The sequence below is a fragment of the Oncorhynchus tshawytscha genome, linkage group LG28 (genome assembly GCF_018296145.1).
Source record: "Oncorhynchus tshawytscha isolate Ot180627B linkage group LG28, Otsh_v2.0, whole genome shotgun sequence".
Classification (NCBI taxonomy): Eukaryota; Metazoa; Chordata; class Actinopteri; order Salmoniformes; family Salmonidae; genus Oncorhynchus; species Oncorhynchus tshawytscha.
In genome coordinates this window covers 43,131,527-43,156,676 of record NC_056456.1, presented here as the reverse complement: position 1 = coordinate 43,156,676, position 25,150 = coordinate 43,131,527, and the positions used below count along the sequence as shown (strand labels likewise).

The following is a 25,150-nucleotide window of genomic DNA, read 5'->3' as shown; positions in this document are numbered from 1 at the left end:
AGAGAGACACACACACACAATTATATTACACCTGAGAGAGAGAGAGAGAGACACACACACACACACAATTATATTACACCTGAGAGAGAGACACACACACACACACACAATTATATTACACCTGGAGAGAGAGAGACACACACACAATTATATTACACCTGGAGAGAGAGAGACACACACAATTATATTACACCTGGAGAGAGAGACACACACACACAATTATATTACACCTGGAGAGAGAGAGACACACACACACACACTCTATATTACACCTCCAGCATCCTCCTCTCCAGCCTGGCTTCCACCCCAACTCAGCTCACACACTGAATTCATCCACACATTTGTAATGAAATCTCACAGCTTTCCCTTCCCACTGAGGGAGGGGGAGGGAGCCTGTGTGACCTTGGGAAATTGAGACAGTGTTTGTCCACAACAGTCCAGACCTGTCCCAGCTATCCTAGAACAATCCAGCTCAGCTTCAACAATTCAAATGGGTTTATTTAATAAGTAACTTAGTTAAATATCAGAAAACAAATCATTCAGTCGACATTCCTTCTGGCTTTAGACTATAGTGGTACGGTCGACATTCCTTCTGGCTTTAGACTATAGTGGTACGGTCGACATTCCTTCTGGCTTTAGACTATAGTGGTACGGTCGACATTCCTTCTGGCTTTAGACTATAGTGGTACGGTCGACATTCCTTCTGGCTTTAGACTATAGTGGTACGGTCGACATGAGAACAGACCTTCTCCTGTATTGTTCACCAGAGTGCCCTACACTTTATTACGGGAGATGGGTTCAGTACACATCACTGCATTCTGTATCAGAAGGTAGGCTGGCCCTCAAGTCTCATAGATCAATGCACTGCTCTCTTTTTGTTTAGAAAGCCCTCTTGTGCAAACTTCCGCCATACTTTACTTCATTGTTAAATTCTAGGCCATACGAGTCACCAGACCCACAGGGATGACTAACTCTGGAGGTCCCTTTAATCTCCACTGAGTTAGGTTCATCTGCTTGCAGTGTTTCTGCACCTCACGTGTGGAATGATCTCCCAAGCACTCCAAAATTGGGAGGCATTTCAGACAAAATGTTAGGAGACCTTGATACTGAAGAATGTGTCTGTTTATGATTGGGGTCTACTTTTCCTGTATACCAACATGTATTTGAATGTGTATTGTTGTGTTAAACAGGGCTCACCTGGAAAAGAGATCTTGGTCTCAGCATTGACTCCCTGTCAAAATAATGGTTCAATATATAATAGACTCCACCCACCTTTCTACAGGCCCTGCAGTATAGACTCCACCCACCTTTCCACAGGCCCTGCAGTATAGACTCCACCCACCTTTCCACAGGCCCTGCAGTATAGACTCCACCCACCTTTCCACAGGCCCTGCAGTATAGACTCCACCCACCTTTCCACAGGCCCTGCAGTATAGACTCCACCCACCTTTCCACAGGCCCTGCAGTATAGACTCCACCCACCTTTCCACAGGCCCTGCTGTATAGACTCCACCCACCTTTCCACAGGCCCACCTGTATAGACTCCACCCACCTTTCCACAGGCCCTGCTGTATAGACTCCACCCACCTTTCCACAGGCCCTGCTGTATAGACTCCACCCACCTTTCCACAGGCCCTGCAGTATAGACTCCACCCACCTTTCCACAGGCCCTGCAGTATAGACTCCACCCACCTTTCCACAGGCCCTGCAGTATAGACTCCACCCACCTTTCCACAGGCCCTGCAGTATAGACTCCACCCACCTTTCCACAGGCCCTGCAGTATAGACTCCACCCACCTTTCCACAGGCCCTGCTGTATAGACTCCACCCACCTGTATAGACTCCACCCACCTTTCCACAGGCCCTGCTGTATAGACTCCACCCACCTTTCCACAGGCCCTGCTGTATAGACTCCACCCACCTGTAAAGACTCCACCCACCTTTCCACAGGCCCTGCAGTGATGCCTCCTCTTGGTGAAGGTGAAGCGGACCTCACACTTCATACAGACTGGTGCCTTGGAGTCAGGGACCCACACGGGGGCCACATCCCCCAGGGAGGAGAGCTGTTTCCTGGGCAGAGCCCCCTGGTGGTGACACCCAGCCTGGAGGTCATTGTCCGGGCTGCTCTCGGACTCCAGCACCAGCCCCAACGATGACGACCCGTTTAGCAACTCCCGTTAACAACCTCGACACAACCACCAGGGTCACCCCGGCAACGACGGTTCCAGTTTCCATGGTTATGTCACCGGCACGGTTCTCAAGGTTCTTGTTCTTGCAGACGGCGGTGGTGTTAACGGTAGGTGATAGTTGGTTCTGGTCCTGTCCGGATAGCGGCCAGGGGATCTGGAGTTTGAGAGTGACCGGTTGTTTGGGACGTGCTCCACCGAATGGAACACTGACCAGCTGCAGACGAGTGTTCAGTATGGAGGGAACACTGCTATCTCCTCCTCCGTTCTCTAGGCTGCTCTCCTCCATCTCCTTCTCCTCTGTCACGGAGTCCTCCTTGGATTGAGGAGGGGGGAGAGACTGGCCTTCTCTGCTCCCTCGGTCCTCCTCCCTGCTCCCTCGGTCCTCCTCCCTGCTCCCTCGGTCCTCCTCCCTGCTCCCTCGGTCCTCCTCCTCAGTAGCCATGCCGCTGGTAAGAACCATCTCTCCATCCTGACCTCCCCTACTCTCCTTCTCCATTTCTCCTATCAACCTCGTCTGCTTCTGAGAGGAATTCCTACACTCCTTCCGCTCTGTCGGTCCCTCCTTCATCAATCCATTTTTAACAGTATTTCCATGACTTTCCCTCTTAGGGATTCCTTCCTCATATGACTGTATCAAAGCAATTCCAGCCTCCTCCCTACCACTGTCCTGAATAGGTGATAAAGCACCAGGTCTCTCGGTCTCTGGCTTGGAGTTAAACTTCTCTGCTATCGCCTCGACCATTGAGGAGAGGCTGGGAGGGGTTAAGTGTGTGTGACTAATGTGGGAGCTTCCGTCACCCCTCTCCCCCACAGGGGTATCAGTACATGGGTCTGAGGGTGTGGGGGGCTGGTGGTGGTCTAAAGGGGTCACCCATGTCTGGTTCCCCTTGCAGGGATCTTCACTGAGCCCGTTGAGGGCAGGGCTGGCTGGACTAGAGGGGCTGATAGAGGAGTGGTGGTGGTACGGAGGGGGGCTAGAGGAGGCTGACGAGCCCTCACCCCCAACCAGCTTGCCGATGTTGGGCTGGGGGAGTGGAGGGCTCTGCACGTCTGCACGGCAGTCTGGTAGTTCTCCCCAGGGTGGGGGCTCGGCGGTGGGGTGGTATTTGGCGTTGGGCCCCTGGGGGTTGCTGGATGACGGGTCAGGGGGCAGGGGGGTCTTTAATGGGAGGGGGCCGAGGTCTGGGGTCAAAGCCAGGGCACAGTTCGGAGATAGTAGGTGGGCAGGAGGGGCCAGGATCTGAATCCACTTATCAGACAGACTGGGACTGTCGGTCTCATCTGGGGAGGGAGAGGAGAATGAAACACTGGACAGGAAATAGAAGAGTCCATGAGAAATCAAACAGGAAAGAGGGAAGGACATTACCAGAGACAACAGGGAGACATTACCAGAGACAACAGGAAAGAGGGATGTAATACTAAACCACCAAATACAAACTGTTACTGAAAGGTGTGGCGAAATGAAGTAACGAGGCTGGAATGGGTGGTGGGATGTATTGGACTAATTTTGCTCCTCCTCTCCCTCTCTGTCCTCTCCCTCTCTGTCCTCTCCCTCTCCTCCCCCTCTCTGTCCTCTCCCCTCTGTCCTCTCCCTCCCCTCGTCCTCTCCCTCTCCTCGTCCTCCCCTCTCTGTCCTCTCCTCCCCTCTGTCCTCTCCCTCTCCGTCCTCCCCCCCCCGTCCTCTCCTCTCCTCCCCCTCTGTCCTCTCCCCCCCTCTGTCCTCTCCTCCCCTCTCTGTCCTCTCCCCCTCTCTGTCCTCTCCCCCCTCTCTGTCCTCTCCCCCCCTCCCCTCCTGTCCTCTCTCCTCCCCTCCCCTCTCTGTCCTCTCCCCTCTGTCCTCCCCTCTCCCTCTCCCCTCTGTCCCCTCCCCCCTCTCCCCTCTGTCCCCCTCCCCCCTCCCCTCTCTGTCCCCTCCCCTCCTCCCCTCTCTGTCCCCTCCCCCTCCCCTCTCTGTCCTCCCCCCCCCTCCCCTCTCTGTCCTCTCCTCCCCTCCCCTCCCCTCTGTCCCTCCCCCCCCCCTCCCCTCTGTCCCCCCCCCCCTCTCCCCCCCCTCCCCTCCCCTCCCCCCCCCCCTCTGTCCCTCCTCCCCTCCCCTCTCTGTCCTCTCCCCCCCCTCCTCTGTCCTCTCCTCCCCCTCTCTGTCCTCTCCTCCCCCCTCCCCTCTCTGTCCTCTCCCCCTCCCCTCTGTCCTCTCCCCCTCCCCCTCCCCCCTCTGTCCTCTCTCCCCCTCCCCTCTGTCCCTCTCCCCCCCTCTCCCCTCTCCCCCTCTCTGTCCTCTCCTCCCCTCCCCTCTCTGTCCTCTCCTCCCCCCCCTCCCCTCCCCTCTGTCCCTCCCCCTCCCCTCCCCTCTGTCTCCCCCCCCCCTCCCCCTCTGTCCCCTCCCCCTCCCCTCCCCTCTCTGTCCTCTGTCCTCTCCCCCTCCCCCCCCTCTGTCCCCTCCCCCTCCCCTCTGTCCCCTCCCCCTCCCCTCTGTCCCCTCCCCCTCCCCCTCTGTCCTCTCCCCCTCCCCCTCCCTCTCTGTCCTCTCCCTCCCCCCCCCTCCCCTCTGTCCTCTCCTCCCCCCCCCTCCCCCTCCCCTCCCCCTCTGTCCTCTCCTCCCCCTCTGTCCTCTCCCCCCCTCTGTCCCCCCCCTCCCCTCTGTCCTCTCCCCCTCCCCCCTCTGTCCCTCCCCCTCCCCCCTCCCCTCTGTCCTCTCCCCCTCCCCCTCTGTCCTCTCCCCCCTCCCCCTCTGTCCTCTCCCCCCCCCTCCCCTCTCCTCTCTGTCCTCTCCCCCTCCCCCTCTGTCCTCTCCCCCCTCCCCTCTGTCCTCTCCCCCCCCTCCCCCTCCCCTCTCCTCTGTCCCCCTCCCCCCTCTCTGTCCTCTCCCCCCCCCCCATCCGTCCTCTCCCCCCATCCGTCCTCTCCCCTCTCCCCTGTCCTCTCCCCCTCTGTCCTCTGTCCTCCCCTCTGTCCTCTCCTCTGTGTCCTCTCCCTCTGTGTCCTCTCCTCTCCTCTCCCTCCCTCCCCGTCCTCTCCTCACCGTCCTCTCCCTCTCCTCCCCGTCCTCTCCTCACCTCCCTCCCTCTCCTCACCTCCCCGTCCTCTCCTCACCGTCCTCTCCCTCTCCTCCCCCTCTCCTCACCTCCCCCGTCCTCTCCTCTCCCGTCCTCACCGTCCTCTCCTCTCCCTCCCTCTCCTCCCCGTCCTCTCCTCCCCGTCCTCTCCTCCCCGTCCTCTCCTCCCCGTCCTCTCCCTCTCCTCCCCCTCTCCTCTCCTCCTCTCCTCCCCGTCCTCTCCTCACCTCCCTCTCCTCCCCCGTCCTCTCCTCCCCGTCCTCTCCTCACCTCCCTCTCCTCACCTCCCCTCTCTGTTCCTACTCCCTCCCCTCTCCCCTCACCCTCTCTCCTCACCTCCCCCCTGTTCCTCTCCCTCTCTGTTCTCCTCACCTCCCCTCTCTGTTCCCTCACCTCCCCTCTCTGTTCTCCTCACCTCCCCCCTGTCCTCTCCTCACCTCCCTCTCTGTCCTCTACTCACCTCCCTGTTCTCTCCTCACCCCCCCTGTTCTCTACTCACCTCCCTCTCTGTCCTCTACTCACCTCCCCTCCTGTCCTCTACTCACCTCCCCCCTGTCTCTCCTCACCTCCCCCCTGTCCTACTCACCTCACCTCCCTGTCCTCTACTCACCTCCCTGTCCTCTCCTCACCTCCCTGTCCTCTCCTCACCTCCCTGTCCTCTCCTCACCTCCCCTCTCTGTTCTCTACCTCTCCTCCCAGTTTCTCCCTGACACTTGAATACTGTCTGGAATGTTGGGAGGAGTCCACATTCCTGAACACTTACTTCCATAACACACCCCACACACACAGAGTTAATCTGCCAAGCTGGATCTGGCAGAGGACTCCCAGATAATCACTCACAGCCTGAACACACAGAGCTCTCTGTACCATGACATGGCAGGCACACACAACCAGCCGAGCGACTGTGTGTGTGTGAGCTAATTCATGTCACCTTTAAGGAACAAATGGGGAGGAAACCCAATCTCTCATTATCACAGACCCAGCCTCAACACAGCATGGCTCCAACCTTAAACTGCTGATCTCTGCACTAGCCTTAAATAGACACACACACACCCCTCAACCAAATACATGAGGCACTAATTATCCATTCAATAACCTGTGTTCCCTCTAGGTGTGTCTTACAAAACACTCTTATACTCTGCCATAACACACCAAGGATGTGTTTACACAGACAGCCCGATTCTGATCTAGGGCTGTTGTTTACACAGACAGCCCGATTCTGATCTAGGGCTGTTGTTTACACAGACAGCCCGATTCTGATCTAGGGCTGTTGTTTACACAGACAGCCCGATTCTGATCTAGGGCTGTTGTTTACACAGACAGCCCGATTCTGATCTAGGGCTGTTGTTTACACAGACAGCCCGATTCTGATCTTTTTCCCAATTATTGGCAAAAGCGCTGGTCCAATGGGTCAAAAGACCAATTAGTGGAAAAAGATCATAACTGAGTTGCCTGTGTAAACACAGCCCTAGATCAGAATTGGGCGGTCTGTGTAAACACAGCCCTAGATCAGAATTGGGCTGCCTAAAACAAACAAATTTCCTCTGCTTTGCTAAAACATACATAGAGAGAAGGGTAGAGAATCGGACCACAGCATAGTAAGTGCGAATCTGATTGGTGGGTTAATGGATTGATTGATGAATTGGTTAAATGTGTTAATTGACTCACCTTGCTTCTGTTCAAAGTCATCCAACACTTTATCCAGGTTGAAGGCCTCTGTCTGGAAGTGGTTCTCCATGAGTCCGGTACCTCCACCCTGAAACACGCTGCAGGAACCTGTTAATATAGGGTTAACACCGGGTTAGCACCGGGTTAGCACCGGGTTAGCACCGGGTTAGCAGCAGGTTAGCACCAGCACTGGAAGTAGTTATCTGGGTTAACACCCTCTCAATCTCTTCATCTCCCTCCCCATGTCTCGCTCGTCGGGCAATCATCTCGCTCACTCCCTCACCTGTCCAGAGGTCCTCTCCAAAAGTAGTCCTGGGTAGCTGTGATCTCCTTTCTCACTCAGCCTCACTTCCTCATCCAGGTTAGGTGTAAATAATCATTTGTTCTTACCTGACTTGCCTAGTTAAAGGTTACTTTAAAAAAAATTTAAAAAAAATTCCAGGGACCAGAGATTTTGAAGAGGGATGGTTTTACAAATATATTTAGATTTGTTTAACACTTTTCTGGCTTCAACATGATTCCATAGGTGTTTTTTCGTAGTTTTGATGTCTTCACTATTATTCTCCAATGTTGAAAATAGTACAAATAAAGAAAAACCCTTGAATGAGGTGTCCAAACTTTTCACTGGTACTGTATGCTAAGCACTTGTTGGCTGCTTTTCCTTCACTCTGCTGTCCAACTCATCCCAAACCATCTCAATTAGGTTGAGGTGAGGTGATTGTGGAGGCCAAGTCATCTGAGGCAGCACTCCATCACTCTCCTTCTTGGTCAAATAGCCCTTACACAGCCTGGAGGTGTGTTGGGTCAATGTCCTGTTGAAAAACAAATGATAGTGGGACTAAGCGCAAAGCAGACGGGATGGCATATCACCGCAGAATGCTGTGGTAGCCACCTGGTTAAGTATGCCTTGAATCCTAAATAAATCAATCACAGACAGTGTCACCAGAAAAGCACCCCCAAAATATCACACCTCCTCCTCCATGCTTCACGGTGGGAACCACACATGCGGACATCGTCCGTTCACCTACTCTGCGTTTCACAAAGACACAGCAATTGGAAGCAAAAATCTTACATTTGGACTCATCAGACCAGAGGACAGATTTCCACCGGTCTAATGTCCATTGCTCGTGTTTCTTGGCCCAAGCAAGTCTCTTCTTATTGGTGTTCTTTAGTAGTGGTTTGCAGCAATTCGACCACGGAAGCCTGAATAAGTCTCCTCTGAGGAGTTGATGTTGAGATGCGTCTGTTACTTGAACTCTGTGAAGCATTTATTTGGGCTGCAATTTCTGAGGCTGGTAACTCCTAATGAACGTATCCTCTGCAGCAGAGGTAACTCTGGGTCTTCCTTTCCTGAGGCGGTCCTTATGAGAGCCAGTTTAATCATAGTGCTTGATGGTTTTTGCGACTGCACTTGAAGGAACTTTCAAAGTTCTTGAAATGTTCCGGATTGACTGACTGTCATGGCTTAAAGTAATGATGGACTCATTTCTCTTTGCTGATTTGAGCTGTTCTTGCCATAATATGGACTTTGTCTTTAACCAAATATGGAAGTGGGCTTAATGGTGTAAGTGCCTTAATGTGTTTGGACCCCAGGAAGTGTAGACGCTGCCTTGGCAGGAACTAATGGGGATCCATAATAAACCCCAGGAAGTGTAGCTGCTGCCTTGACAGGAACTAACTGGGATCCATAATAAACCCCAGGAAGTGTAGCTGCTGCCTTGACAGGAACTAACGGGGATCCATAATAAACCCCAGGAAGAGTAGCTGCTGCCTTGGCAGAAACTAATGGGGATCCATAATAAACCCCAGGAAGAGTAGCTGCTGCCTTGACAGGAACTAATGGGGATCCATAATAAACCCCAGGAAGAATAGCTGCTGCCTTGGCAGAAACTAATGGGGATCCATAATAAACCCCAGGAAGTGTAGACGCTGCCTTGCAGGAACTAATGGGGATCCATAATAAACCCCAGGAAGAGTAGCTGCTGCCTTGGCAGGAACTAATGGGGATCCATAATAAACCCCAGGAAGAGTAGCTGCTGCCTTGGCAGGAACTAATAGGGATCCATAATAAGTACTAATCCTAGATAACAGAAAAAAAACAGCACTGAATGTAGCTAGGCTAGCATATCACCTCATCAAAACATCAGGATGTGATCTGCGTTCTCAAAGAAAATGCCCAAATGACAGGAGAACATGGAACGTTTGCTTAAAAATATATATTTTTTAAATGCCTAGGATGCTGTTCGGTACCCACACAATCACTTTTGAGGAGTCAATTTGTTATCTGGTTAGCATCCATCTCTCTGCATTGTTAGTTAACTAGCAAACCAAATAGACTTAGCCAGTGTTTCATGTCATCGGCAGGTGGTCCCCAACACACTGAATGTTCATCTGACGGTGTGTGTGGTGGGTCCTTAATCAATAAACAAGTTAGAGATTCTAAAGTATCCTCTTCCACATAACTACTGGGACTGATTAAATCACATCACTACTGGGACTGATTAAATCAAATCACTACTGGGACTGATTAAATCACATCACTACTGGGACTGATTAAATCACATCACTACTGGGACTGATTAAATCACATCACTACTGGGACTGATTAAATCACATCACTACTGGGACTGATTAAATCACATCACTACTGGGACTGATTAAATCACATCACTACTGGGACTGATTAAATCACATCACTACTGGGACTGATTAAATCACATCACTACTGGGACTGATTAAATCACATCACTACTGGGACTGATTAAATCACATCACTACTGGGACTGATTAAATCACATCACTACTGGGACTGATTAAATCAAATCACTACTGGGACTGATTAAATCACATCACTACTGGGACTGATTAAATCACATCACTACTGGGATTAAATCACATGAATACAACAGGTGTAGTAGACCTCACAGTGAAATGCTGAATACAACAGGTGTAGTAGACCTCACAGTGAAAATGCTGGATACAACAGGTGTAGTAGACCTCACAGTGAAATGCAGAATACAACAGGTGTAGTAGACCTCACAGTGAAATGCTGAATACAACAGGTGTAGTAGACCTCACAGTGAAATACTGAATACAACAGGTGTAGTAGACCTTACAGTGAAATACTGAATACAACAGGTGTAGTAGACCTCACAGTGAAATGCTGAATACAACAGGTGTAGTAGACCTCACAGTGAAATACTGAATACAACAGGTGTAGTAGACCTCACAGTGAAATGCTGAATACAACAGGTGTAGTAGACCTTACAGTGAAATGCTGAATACAACAGGTGTAGTAGACCTCACAGTGAAATGCTGAGTACAACAGGTGTAGTAGACCTCACAGTGAAATGCTGAATACAACAGGTGTAGTAGACCTCACAGTGAAATGCAGAATACAACAGGTGTAGTAGACCTCACAGTGAAATGCAGAATACAACAGGTGTAGTAGACCTCACAGTGAAATGCTGAATACAACAGGTGTAGTAGACCTTACAGTGAAATGCTGAATACAACAGGTGTAGTAGATCTTACAGAGAACTGCAGAATACAACAGGTGTAGTAGACCTCACAGTGAAATGCAGAATACAACAGGTGTAGTAGACCTTACAGTGAAATGCAGAATACAACAGGTGTAGTAGACCTTACAGTGAAATGCTGAATACAACAGGTGTAGTAGACCTTACAGTGAAATGCTGAATACAACAGGTGTAGTAGACCTTACAGTGAAATGCTGAATACAACAGGTGTAGTAGACCTTACAGTGAAATGCTGAATACAACAGGTGTAGTAGACCTCACAGTGAAATGCAGAATACAACAGGTGTAGTAGACCTCACAGTGAAATGCTGAATACAACAGGTGTAGTAGACCTCACAGTGAAATGCTGAATACAACAGGTGTAGTAGACCTTAGTGAAATGCTGAATACAACAGGTGTAGTAGACCTTACAGTGAAATGCTGAATACAACAGGTGTAGTAGACCTCACAGTAGAAATGCTGAATACAACAGGTGTAGTAGACCTCACAGTGAAATGCTGAATACAACAGGTGTAGTAGACCTCACAGTGAAATGCTGAATACAACAGGTGTAGTAGACCTTACAGTGAAATGCTGAATACAACAGGTGTAGTAGACCTTACAGTGAAATGCTGAATACAACAGGTGTAGTAGACCTTATAGTGAAATGCTGAATACAACAGGTGTAGTAGACCTCACAGTGAAATGCTGAATACAACAGGTGTAGTAGACCTGACAGTGAAATGCTGAATACAACAGGTGTAGTAGACCTCACAGTGAAATGCAGAATACAACAGGTGTACTAAACCTCACAGTGAAATGCTGAATACAACAGGTGTAGTAGACCTTACAGTGAAATGTTGAATACAACAGGTGTAGTAGACCTCACAGTGAAATGCTGAATACAACAGGCGTAGTAGACCTCACAGTGAAATGCTGACTACAACAGGTGTAGTAGACGTCACAGTGAAATGCTGAATACAACAGGTGTAGTAGACCTCACAGTGAAATGCTGAATACAACAGGTGTAGTAGACCTCACAGTGAAATGCTGAATACAACAGGTGTAGTAGACCTCACAGTGAAATGCTGAATACAACAGGTGTAGTAGACCTCACAGTGAAATGCTGAATACAACAGGTGTAGTAGACCTCACAGTGAAATGCTGAATACAACAGGTGTAGTAGACCTTACAGTGAAATACTGAATACAACAGGTGTAGTAGACCTTACAGTGAAATGCTGAATACAACAGGTGTAGTAGACCTCACAGTGAAATGCTGAATACAACAGGTGTAGTAGACCTTACAGTGAAATACTGAATACAACAGGTGTAGTAGACCTTACAGTGAAATGCTGAATACAACAGGTGTAGTAGACCTCACAGTGAAATGCTGAATACAACAGGTGTAGTAGACCTCACAGTGAAATGCTGAATACAACAGGTGTAGTAGACCTTACAGTGAAATACTGAATACAACAGGTGTAGTAGACCTTACAGTGAAATGCTGAATACAACAGGTGTAGTAGACCTCACAGTGAAATGCTGAATACAACAGGTGTAGTAGACCTCACAGTGAAATGCTGAATACAACAGGTGTAGTAGACCTCACAGTGAAATGCTGAATACAACAGGTGTAGTAGACCTCACAGTGAAATGCTGAACACAACAGGTGTAGTAGACCTCACAGTGAAATGCTGAATACAACAGGTGTAGGTGGACCTTACAGTGAAATGCTGAATACAACAGGTGTAGTAGACCTCACAGTGAAATGCTGAATACAACAGGTGTAGTAGACCTTACAGTGAAATGCTGAATACAACAGGTGTAGTAGACCTCACAGTGAAATGCTGAATACAACAGGTGTAGTAGACCTCACAGTGAAATGCTGAATACAACAGGTGTAGTAGACCTCACAGTGAAATACTGAATACAACAGGTGTAGTAGACCTCACAGTGAAATGCTGAACACAACAGGTGTAGTAGACCTCACAGTGAAATGCTGAATACAACAGGTGTAGTAGACCTTACAGTGAAATGCTGAATACAACAGGTGTAGTAGACCTTACAGTGAAATGCTGAATACAACAGGTGTAGTAGACCTCACAGTGAAATGCTGAATACAACAGGTGTAGTAGACCTCACAGTGAAATACTGAATACAACAGGTGTAGTAGACCTCACAGTGAAATGCTGAACACAACAGGTGTAGTAGACCTTACAGTGAAATGCTGAATACAACAGGTGTAGTAGGTCTCACAGTGAAATGCTGAATACAACAGGTGTAGTAGACCTCACAGTGAAATGCAGAATACAACAGGTGTAGTAGACCTTACAGTGAAATGCTGAATACAACAGGTGTAGTAGACCTTACAGTGAAATGCTGAATACAACAGGTGTAGTAGACCTTACAGTGAAATGCTGAATACAACAGGTGTAGTAGACCTTACAGTGAAATGCTGAATACAACAGGTGTAGTAGACCTTACAGTGAAATGCTGAATACAACAGGTGTAGTAGACCTTACAGTGAAATGCTGACTACAACAGGTATAGTAGACCTCACAGTGAAATGCTGAACACAACAGGTGTAGTAGACCTTACAGTGAAATGCCGAATACAACAGGTGTAGTAGACCTTACAGTGAAATGATGAATACAACAGGTGTAGTAGACCTTACAGTGAAATGATGAATACAACAGGTGTAGTAGACCTCACAGTGAAATGCTGAATACAACAGGTGTAGTAGACCTCACAGTGAAATGCTGAATACCACACTACTGACAAGCCCTTAACCAACAAAGCAGTTTAAAGAAAAATAAGTGTGAAGAAAAAAATTATTTTTATAGTATTTACTAAAATAAACAAAACAAAATAATTAAAGAGCAACAATAATATAACAATAACTAGGCTATATACAGGGGTACCGGTACAGAGTCAATGTGGAGGCTATATACAGGGGGTACCGGTACAGGGTCAATGTGGAGGCTATATATAGGGGTACCAGTACAGAGTCAATGTGGAGGCTATATACAGGGGGTACCGGTACAGAGTCAATGTGGAGGCTATATACAGGGGGTACCGGTACAGAGTCAATGTGGAGGCTATATACAGGGGGTACCGGTACAGAGTCAATGTGGAGGCTATATACAGGGGGTACCGGTACAGAGTCAATGTGGAGGCTATATACAGGGGGTACCGGTACAGAGTCAATGTGGAGACTATATACAGGGGTACCGGTACAGAGTCAATGTGGAGGCTATATACAGGGGTACCGGTACAGAGTCAATGTGGAGGCTATATACAGGGTATTACGGTACAGAGTCAATGTGGAGGCTATATACAGGGGTACCGGTACAGAGTCAATGTGGAGGCTATATACAGGGGGCACCGGTACAGAGTCAATGTGGAGGCTATATACAGGGGGTACCGGTACAGAGTCAATGTGGAGGCTATATACAGGGGTACCGGTACAGAGTCAATGTGGAGGCTATATACAGGGGGTACCAGTACAGAGTCAATGTGGAGGCTATATACAGGGGTACCGGTACAGAGTCAATGTGGAGGCTATATACAGGGTATTACGGTACAGAGTCAATGTGGAGGCTATATACAGGGTATTACGGTACAGAGTCAATGTGGAGGCTATATACAGGGGTACCGGTACAGAGTCAATGTGGAGGCTATATACAGGGGGTACCGGTACAGAGTCAATGTGGAGGCTATATACAGGGGTACCGGTACAGAGTCAATGTGGAGGCTATATACAGGGGTACCGGTACAGAGTCAATGTGGAGACTATATACAGGGTATTACGGTACAGAGTCAATGTGGAGGCTATATACAGGGGTACCGGTACAGAGTCAATGTGGAGGCTATATACAGGGTATTACGGTACAGAGTCAATGTGGAGGCTATATACAGGGTATTACGGTACAGAGTCAATGTGGAGGCTATATACAGGGGGTACCGGTACAGAGTCAATGTGGAGGCTATATACAGGGGGTACCGGTACAGAGTCAATGTGGAGGCTATATACCGGTACAGAGTCAATGTGGAGACTATATACAGGGGTACCGGTACAGAGTCAATGTGGAGGCTATATACAGGGGGTACCGGTACAGAGTCAATGTGGAGGCTATATACAGGGGGCACCGGTACAGAGTCAATGTGGAGGCTATATACAGGGTATTACGGTACAGAGTCAATGTGGAGGCTATATACAGGGGGTACCGGTACAGAGTCAATGTGGAGGCTATATACAGGGTATTACGGTACAGAGTCAATGTGGAGGCTATATACAGGGTATTACGGTACAGAGTCAATGTGGAGGCTATATACAGGGGTACCGGTACAGAGTCAATGTGGAGGCTATATACAGGGTATTATGGTACAGAGTCAATGTGGAGGCTATATACAGGGGTACCGGTACAGAGTCAATGTGGAGGCTATATACAGGGGTACCGGTACAGAGTCTATGTGGAGGCTATATACAGGGGGTACCGGTACAGAGTCAATGTGGAGGCTATATACAGGGTGTACCGGTACAGAGTCAATGTGGAGGCTATATACAGGGGTACCGGTACAGAGTCAATGTGGAGGCTATATACAGGGGGTACCGGTACAGAGTCAATGTGGAGGCTATATACAGGGGTACCGGTACAGAGTCAATGTGGAGGCTATATACAGGGGTACCGGTACAGAGTCAATGTGGAGGCTATATACAGGGGTACCGGTACAGAGTCAATGTGGAGGCTATATACAGGGGGTACCGGTACAGAGTCAATGTGGAGGCTATATACAGGGGTACCGGTACAGAGTCAATGTGGAGGCTATATACAGGGGGTACCGGTACAGAGTCAATGTGGAGGCTATATACAGGGGGTACCGGTACAGAGTCAATGTGGAGGCTATATACAGGGGTACCGGTACAGAGTCAATGTGGAGGCTATATACAGGGTACCGGTACAGAGTCAATGTGGAGGCTATATACAGGGGTACCGGTACAGAGTCAATGTGGAGGCTATATACAGGGGTACCGGTACAGAGTCAATGTGGAGGCTATATACAGGAGGTACCGGTACAGAGTCAATGTGGAGGCTATATACAGGGTGTTACTGTACAGAGTCAATGTGGAGGCTATATACAGGGTGTTACGGTACAGAGTCAATGTGGAGGCTATATACAGGGGGTACCGGTACAGAGTCAATGTGGAGGCTATATACAGGGGGTACCGGTAGAGATAGTTATGTCGCCATGTAGCCATTTGACTAGATGTTCAGGAGTCTTATGGCTTGGGGGTAGAAGCTGTTTAGAAGCCTCTTGGACCTAGACTTGGCGCTCCGGTACCGCTTGCCTTGCGGTAGCAGAGAGAACAGTCTGTGACTAGGGTGGCTGGAGTCTTTGGCAATCTTTAGGGCTTTCCTCTGACACTACCTGCTATAGAGGTCCTGGATGGCAGGAAGCTTGGCCCCGGTGATGTACTGGTCCGTTCGCACTACCCCCCGTAGTGCCTTGAGGTTGGAGGCTGAGCAGTTGCCATACCAGGCAGTGATGGAATGAGTCAGGATGCTCTCGATGGTGCAGCTGTAGAACCTTTTGAGGGTCTAAGGACCCATGCCAAATCTTTTCAGTCTCCTGAGGGGGAATACCCCGACCTTCGTCCTACACCCCGACCTTCGTCCTACACCCCGACCTTCGTCCTACACCCCGACCTTCGTCCTACACCCCGACCTTCGTCCTACACCCCGACCTTCGTCCTACACCCCGACCTTCGTCCTACACCCCGACCTTCGTCCTACACCCCGACCTTCGTCTTTGTCTGTCTCTTCTTCATGCGAATGTCGGGGTGTAAGACGAAGGTCGGGGTGTCTGCAGTAAAACTTTTGCGTCCGACTCGTTAAAACAAAGATCTTCGTCCGGTTCGAGGGGAGTCATCGCCGTCCTGATATCCAGAAGCTATTTCCGGTCATAAGACGGTGACAGAAACATTATGTACAAAATAATTTACAAATAATGCGAAAACAAACAAAACTGGTTAGGAGCCCGTAAAAACGGCAGCCATCTCCTCCGGGGCCATTTAATATTAAGAGGCAACATACTTGTTTTTTAGATGTTTCTAAGAGCTTGAAGCACGGCAGCCCTCTCTGTTGACACCATTTTTCAGCCTCATGTGATAATGTAAAGTAACCTCTTCCACCTGACTACTGTGTGTGTGTGTGTGTGTGTGTGTGTGTGTGTGTGTCTGTCTGTCTGTCTGTCTGTGTGTGATAATTCATGTCACTTTTAAGGAACAAATGGGGAGGAAACCCAATCTCTCATTATCACAGACCCAGCCTCAACACAGCATGGCTCCAACCTTACACTACTGAAACTAAATCTGATTAAGAGGCAACATATGCTTGTTTTTAGATGAACGGGAATCCTTGACCAGATCAAGGCTTCGTCCCAAATGACACCCTAAAGTAGTGCACTATTTATAGTAAAAGCAGGTTCCATTTGAGCCAAGTGTAAACAGTCAACTGACCTCATCCAATTCCCTGTCCCCGGGCTCAATTGCTAGTGCGTATACACAGAGTATACCAGCCATTAGGAACACCATCCTAATATTGAGCCATAATTCATCATGGACTCTACAAAGGTATCGAACGCATTCCACAGGGATGCTGGCCCACAGTTGTGTCAAGTTGACTGGAGGTCCTTTGAGTGTTGGGCCGTTCTTGATATACTCAGGAAACTGTTGATGAAACACCAGGCACCTACTACCATATCCCATAGCAACACACAGCAGGACGTTTCAACATGATCAGAAACCTATATAACACGTCTGTAGTTCTCTGAAAATCACTGCCCATCTTTTATTGCATTAGTCATCTCAGGGATCGTCTGACAAAAAGTCACTAAAACAGTCAAGACATTAAATCATAAAATGACACCAAAACTGTAGTACGCCACTAACCTTAACACAACCCGAATGTTACGTGGTGCCGTTGTCCTTGAATGTGAGTTCACAGGTCTACAACAGCTGCATTATGTATTATTCAGACTCTGGGTAATTAAATCTGAATCAGGCTGGCTCCTGTCCTCACACAGCAGGATGTGTTTATACAGAGATGTGCAGGAGGCTGCTCACATAGTTGGTACCTTGGTGAGTATGTAGTATGACACTACAACCCATCTAACTTAACCCTAACCTTGGTGAGTATGTAGTATGACACTACAACCCATCTAACTTAACCCTAACCTTGGTGAGTATGTAGTATGACACTACAACCCATCTAACTTAACCCTAACCTTGGTGAGTATGTAGTATGACACTACAACCCATCTAACTTAACCCTAACCTTGGTGAGTATGTAGTATGACACTACAACCCATCTAACCTAACCCTAACCTAGGTGAGTATGACACTACAGCCCATCTAACCTAACCCTAACCTTGGTGAGTATGTAGTATGACACTACAACCCATCTAACCTAACCCAGGTGAGTATGACACTACAACCCACCTAACCTAACCCTAACCTAGGTGAGTATGACACTACAACCCATCTAGCCTAACCCTAACCTAGGTGAGTATGACACTACAACCCATCTAACCTAACCCTAACCTAGGTGAGTATGACACTACAACCCATCTAACCTAACCCTAACCTAGGTGAGTATGTAGTAAGACCCATCTAACCCAAACCACATATCTTTATGCTACTCTCCTCTCACAATAACCAACCCAATACCTTGCCCAACCCCTTACATTACGCAACCCAATACATTACCCAACCTCCTATCGTTTGAAAACAGCCTGTGGCATCGATATGAGTCAGTTAAATGTCATCATTCTTCCATTTAAAGAGTACCGTGAGGGCTCCTTAAAAAACAAAGCAAGATAGCTAGAATGCACTGTCATACTGGGGCATGCTGGCTCTGGCTTGGTCGAGAATTAAAATGACATGACTTCAGTCTCTGTGTTCCAAACTCTCTACCCCTTGGCCCTAGACATTTGATGTTTGTATATCTGAAGGGTCTAGAATCTCTGGGTAGATGGACAGAGCCTTCAGAAAGAATTCATACCTCGAGACTTATTCCACATTTTGTTGTGTTACAGACAGAATTCAAAAAGGATTAAATATATTTTTTATCTCACCAATCTACACACAATACCCCATAATGACAAAGTGAAAAGACGTTTGGAGAAATGTTGGAAATTAAATATAGAAATCTCATTTACATAACTATTCACACCTCTAATACTTAAAAGAAGCACCTTTGCCAGCGATTACAGCCGAGTCTTTCTGGGTAAGTCTCTAAGAGCTTTCCACACCTAAATTGTGCAACATTTGCCCATTATTATTTTCTAAATTCTTCAAGCTCTGTCAAATTGGTTGTTGATCATTGTTAGACAACCATTTTTAAGTCTTGCCATAGATTTTCAAGGAAAACCTCCCTGGTCTTTGTGGTTTAATCTGTGTTTGAAATTCACTGCTCGACTGAGGGATCTTACAGATACTTGTATGTGTGGGGTACAGACATCAGGCAGTCACAAACAAATTAGTATGTTGAACATTGCATACAGAGTGAGTCCACGCAACTTATTATGTGATTTGTTAAGCACATTTTTACTCCTGAACTTACCCTTTGCTATGAGACACGAAATTGAGCTCAGATGCATCCTGTTTCCATTGATCATCCTTGAGATGTTTCTACAACTTGGAGTCCACCTGTGGTGAATTCAATTGATTGGACATTATTTGGAAAGGCACACACCTGTCTATATAAAAAGGTCCCAAGGTTGACAGTGTATGTCAGAGCAAAAACCAAGCCATGAGGTCAAAGGAATTGTCCGTAGAGCTCGTAAACAGGATTGTGTCGAGGCACAGATCTGGGGAAGGGTACCAAAAATATTCTACAGCATTGAAGGTCCCCAAGAACACAGTGGCCTCCATCATTCTTAAATGGAAGAAGTTTGGAACCACCAAGACTCTTCCTAGAGCTGGCCGCCCAGCCAAATTCAGCAATTGGGTGAGAAAGGGCCTTGGTCAGGGAGGTGACAAGAACCCGATGTTCACTCTGACAGAGCTCCAGAGTACCCCTGAAGATGGGAGAACTTTCCAGAAGTACAACCATCTGCCGCACTTCACCAATCAGGCCTTTATGATAGAGTGGCCAGACGGAAGCCACTCCTCAGTAAAAAGGCACATGACAGCCCGCTTGGAGTTTGCCAAAAGGCACCTAAAGACTCTCAGACCATGAGGAAAAGATTCTCTGGTCTGATGCAACCAAGATTGAACTCTTTGGCCTGAATGCCAAGTGTCACGTCTGGAGGAAACCTGGCACCATCCCTACGGTGAAGCATGGTGGTGGCAGCATCATGCTGTGGAGATGTTTTTCAGCTGCAGGGACTGGGAAACTAGTCAGGATCGAGGGAAAGATGAACTGACAAAATACAGAGATATCCTTGATGAAAACCTGCTTCAGAGCGCTCAGGACCTCAGACTGGGGCGAAGGTTCACCTTCAACAGGCTCAACGAACCTAAGCACACAGTCAAGACAGCACAGGAGTGGCTTCGGGACAAAGTCTCTGAAAGTCATTGAGTGGCCTAGCCAGAGCCCGGACTTGAACCCAATCTAACATCTTTGGAGAGACCTGAAAACAGCTGTGCAGCAACGCTCCCCACCCAACCTGACAGAGCCTGAGAGGATCTGCAGAGAAGAATGGGAGAAACTCCCCAAATACAGATGTGCCAAGCTTGTAGCGTCAAACCCAAGAAGACTCGAGGCTGTAATCACTCCCAAAGGTGCTTCAACAAAGTACTGAGTAAAGGGTCTGAATACTTATGTAAATTTATTATCAGTTTATTTGTAATACATTTGCAAAAAATTTTAAACCCGTTTTTGCTTTATCATTGTGGTGTATTGTGTGTAGATTGAGGAGGGGGGGGGGAAACCTATTGAATCAATTTTAGAATAAGGCTGTAACGTAACAAAATGTGTCAAGGGGTCTGAATACTTTCCGAAGGCACTGTAGTATAACCTGCATATACTACCTGTACATAGGATAACCTGTATAAACTACCTGTACATAGGATAACCTGTATAAACTACCTGTACATAGGATAACCTGTATAAACTACCTGTACATAGGATAACCTGTATAAACTACCTGTACATAGGATAACCTGTATAAACTACCTGTACATAGGATAACCTGTATAAACTACCTGTACATAGGATAACATGTATATACTACCTGTACATAGGATAACCTGTATATACTACCTGTACATAGTATAACCTGCATATACTACCTGTACATAGGATAACCTGTATAAACTACCTGTACATAGGATAACCTGTATATACTACCTGTACATAGGATAACCTGTATATACTACCTGTACATAGGATAACATGTATATACTACCTGTACATAGGATAACCTGTGTGGGAATATGGTATATGACCAATATACCACGACTAAGGGCTGTAACCACGTTGTGTCATGCATAAGAACAGCCCCTAGCCGTGGTATATGGCCAATATACCACGCCTACTTTCCTAAGGCGCTGTACATCTCCAGAGATTACGCAGCGGGTCCAAGCTGATCAGATCAGACGTGACCGGGGCGTTGCCAAGGTGAAACTAGTTTCATGACATCATACTGGACGTCGACACTATGGAAGGCTTTTCTGGATTTTTGATTAGTGCGTGCAATATTCATTTGTACATCAAAACTGAATGTCTCACATCGTATGCGTCATGTAGTCTAGCCTTTTCGGGAAACAAATATCTGCGTCTTTGTGTGTCAATCTTCTCAGGGTAGGGGTCCGGATCGAGGATCAGGCTTCGTCCGTCCGTCCATGTAATCTTATACATTGTCAGCTAACAGGCTAAACTGACCCTAAAATCAACACCCTAAAATCAACACATCACATACATCCCCTAGCGATAGGCTTTTTCACCAACACATAAACCTAGCTCCACATCAACAACAGCTGTGTTTCAGTAGCTCCACATCAACCTGCTGCTCCAGTTTCAACTGTTCTGCCTTATTATTATTGGACCATGCTGGTCATTTATGAACATTTGAACATCTTGGCCATGTTCTGTTATAATCTCCACCCGGCACAGCCAGAAGAGGACTGGCCACCCCACATAGCCTGGTTCCTCTCTAGGTTTCTTCCTAGGTTTTAGCCTTTCTAGGGAGTTTTTCCTAGCCACCGTGCTCCTGAATCAGCATTCAGGGCTTGAACCACCCAGGTTATAATACATATTAACATAGCTATCATTAAAGTGGGGCGGCAGGTAGCCTAGTGGTTAGAGGGGCGGCAGGTAGCCTAGTGGTTAGAGGGGCGGCAGGGAGCCTAGTGGTTAGAGGGCGGCAGGGAGCCTAGTGGTTAGAGGGGCGGCAGGAGCCTAGTGGTTAGGGGCGGCAGGGAGCCTAGTGGTTAGAGGGGCGGCAGGGAGCCAGTGGTTAGAGGGGCGGCAGGGAGCCTAGTGGTTAGAGGGGCGGCAGGTAGCCTAGTGGTTAGAGGGGCGGCAGGTAGCCTAGTGGTTAGAGGGGCGGCAGGTAGAGTGGTTAGAGGGGCGGCAGGGAGCCAGTGGTTAGAGGGGCGGCAGGTAGCCTAGTGGTTAGAGGGGCGGCAGGTAGCCTAGTGGTTAGAGGGGCGGCAGGGTAGCCTAGTGGTTAGAGGGGCGGCAGGGAGCCTAGTGGTTAGAGGGGCGGCAGGGAGCCTAGTGGTTAGAGGGGCGGCAGGGAGCCTAGTGGTTAGAGGGGCGGCAGGGAGCCTAGTGGTTAGAGGGGCGGCAGGGAGCCTAGTGGTTAGAGGGGCGGCAGGGTAGCCTAGTGGTTAGAGTGTTGGGCCAGTAACAGAAGGGTTGCTGGGTCAAATCCCAGAGCTGACAAGGTACAAATCTGTTGTTCTGCCCCCTGAACAAGGCAATTAACCCACTGTTCCTAGGCTGTCATTGTAAATAAGAATTTGTTCTTAACCGACTTGCCTAGTTAAATAAAGTAGTGACATCTCATTACCTGTTTGTTGGTTGTTTCTGGTTAATGTGTGGCCAGGGAGTACGGGTTGCTTAGCTCTCTAAACCCTTCTGCTCTGTAAGTAGGGTTTTCAGCAGCTACATTCACCCAGGGTTGGCTCCATGTGCAACTACAATTCCAAACCTTTGTTTAAACGTTTAGAAAAGTCAATAATCATTGCTTTCAAATCGGTTTTCGAAACATTATGAAAAGGGGCATAATCAACCTATCAACAAAAAAATGATCTTACAAATGAAAAAAGATAGACTTTACTGTAGGAGTTTTGCACAGATCCATATGACGTGTGCCTCCAGTTGAACTACACTTCCTCCCCAGGTAGCGTACACACAGGTGGTTGGAGAATGCCAGACCGGGGAGGAAGTGTAGTTCTTCCGCAGGAGGAACACAGCGTATTGATCGGCTGTTAGCTTGGTCTTCTGTAAACACGCTCCGTAACATGGAGGTATAGCCATGTACAAACACTAAATCCTAGTGTGTAGTAACTCAACCTTTTTTTTTTAGACGATATGAAAGATACGGTTCTTTATGTTTACAAAACTGTACAGCAGGCATGCGTTTTAAATGTTCAAAACGAGCTTCGGGGATCTTAACAAATATCCCCATTGACCAGAAGACACTAACGTTAACTACTTAGTCAATGGGCGATAAAGCAGTTAGCATCTATAAATGGGTCACTGTACTATCAGCATTCGCTTCTGCGGTGCCACTAGCTTAATGGCAGACTGCACAGACGTTAGTCAATCATGTGTGGGCTACAATATTGTAAAATAGGGGCAGCGGTGAGTGAGAACGTTTACAAGTAGCGGTTTTGGACAAAGGATAAATTGTAGCTATAAGTAGCAGCAGAGTGTTGCGGGTGGCGCGCCGAGGGTACTAGCAGCTACTTCTACCCGGTGTGTTGTTGCAGGCATATCGTCAAAGACCCGGTGCGGTTATGACCGCTAAAAGCTGACACCCGAAACTAATGTCCACCACCAGCGACAAAATGAGTTACCGCTATTTCCCGTCAGTTAGCTTGCTGGCTAATGTTGTTTGTATGGCTTCGCCAACCAACCAATGAGCGGAACGCAATTAAATGTAGACAATCATCAGAACGTCCGTCTTAGAATCTGGAGGAGTTCCAGAACTCCATGAATATTCTACACCAGTAGAACAGTAGAACCCTGCGCAATGACCGTGGTGCCTGGGTCTACCATCAGAGCTAAGATGACATGGAAAAACTAACTGACCGCATTAGCTATTTAGAAACTATTATACTCACTGGTGGAATTCCCATCTTCACGCGTAGTGCCATGAAATCCTTCCGTTTGTACCTGTCATTCTCTCTCACACACACACACACACACACAGGTCCAATAATAATCGCCTTTCAGCTGTATTTTACGAGTCTCCCCGTGTAGGTAAACACACCACATACAGTTCAGTTTTCGCCAGACTTGGAACAGCTTAAGTCGGAAAGTAGTAGTTGTACGTCAGCACTCAGGAATCACTCTGTCGCCTCACTACTATTCCGCTAGCAGCACTAACAATGACGTCACTTTCCAATGATAATGAAGAAACCTTAAAAAAATAAAAGCCCACATTTCAACACGTTGCAAGGTGAATAACTAAATCAAAATAACCCATTTTTAATCAATGTCGATTTTTGTGTTTATAAGCAAATGCAAGAAGGAATTTGGGGTTCTTCGGCTGTCCCCATAAGATGACATTTTTGTTGTTCCAGGTAGAACCCTTTTCCTTACATGGAACCGCAAAGGGTTCTACCTGAAACCCCCAAAAGTTTGACCTGGAACCAATGTTCGCTCTTTTTTCAGCACTGAGCAAATGTAAGGTCTGCTGAGCGCAAACTTGGATGTTGTGAAACTTCCAGTGCGCGTTTACTGTGAACATTGAGGCTGTTCTTGCTTTAAGTTACAGTTTTAACAGTGGCCAAGTAGGCTACTGTGGCTATTTGATCATAACGTTCGCCTACCAACGTCGCCTACCATTAAAAACAATGGAGAAAATGCATCCCATAACATTTTAACATGGAAATAACATATCAATCAGCCTACAGTAGCAGCCAATGTGTGATTTTCAATATAGGCCTACATTCCATGAGACTTATGGGGAAAAACATACAGGGCTTCACATGAACCTGTTTATCCACTTGTCCTTCAGACAAGGAGGTGACTGAAAATGGTGTTGTTTGATGCAAGAAAACAATTTACCAAATAAAAAGCATTATTATTCCCATACCATTATTACAGAGAAAAATACAAATTACGCTACCCTCTGCCTGTTGGCTATTTAGTTGATTCAAGCCGATCTCAAAATACAACATTGCCCCTTTTAGACAGAAAAAAAGCTCTTTACCTGACTGGCTTTTCAAAGATGTCTAGAAATGTATACGTTTTGTGCTCTTAAAAAGCAATCACTCCCCTATTTCTGACTACAAATTGTATATATATATATATATAACTGGGCTAATAACTTGCTGACTAGCAAAGGATATGAACAAACTGTTCACACGTAGCTACACGCAGCTCTCTTTGATCTCAAAACAAGCTAATACGAACACACAGTCCAGTTCAAAGTAAATGACACAGATACATATATGGCAATGGTTCATTTGCATATAGGCCTACTGCAGTTCTGATTGGTAGTGAGGGATACCTATGCCTCGTAGGGGATCGTTTTGC

The 25,150-nt window shown here is 47.6% G+C and overlaps 1 protein-coding gene across 1 annotated transcript; it reads right to left on the bottom strand.

Moving 5' to 3' along the window:
* Positions 1–2,109: 2,109 nt before the first annotated feature.
* On the bottom strand, positions 2,110–24,804 carry LOC112226425 (proline-rich receptor-like protein kinase PERK10). The gene is made up of 3 exons (XM_024390808.2): positions 23,731–24,804; positions 6,911–7,018; positions 2,110–3,470 (listed from the first exon to the last, which is right to left on the bottom strand). The coding sequence occupies exons 2-3, from the start codon at positions 6,978–6,980 to the stop codon at positions 2,110–2,112; spliced, it is 1,431 nt and encodes a 476-aa protein (XP_024246576.2). The 5' UTR covers positions 6,981–7,018; positions 23,731–24,804.
* Between the last annotated feature and the right edge of the window lie 346 nt (positions 24,805–25,150).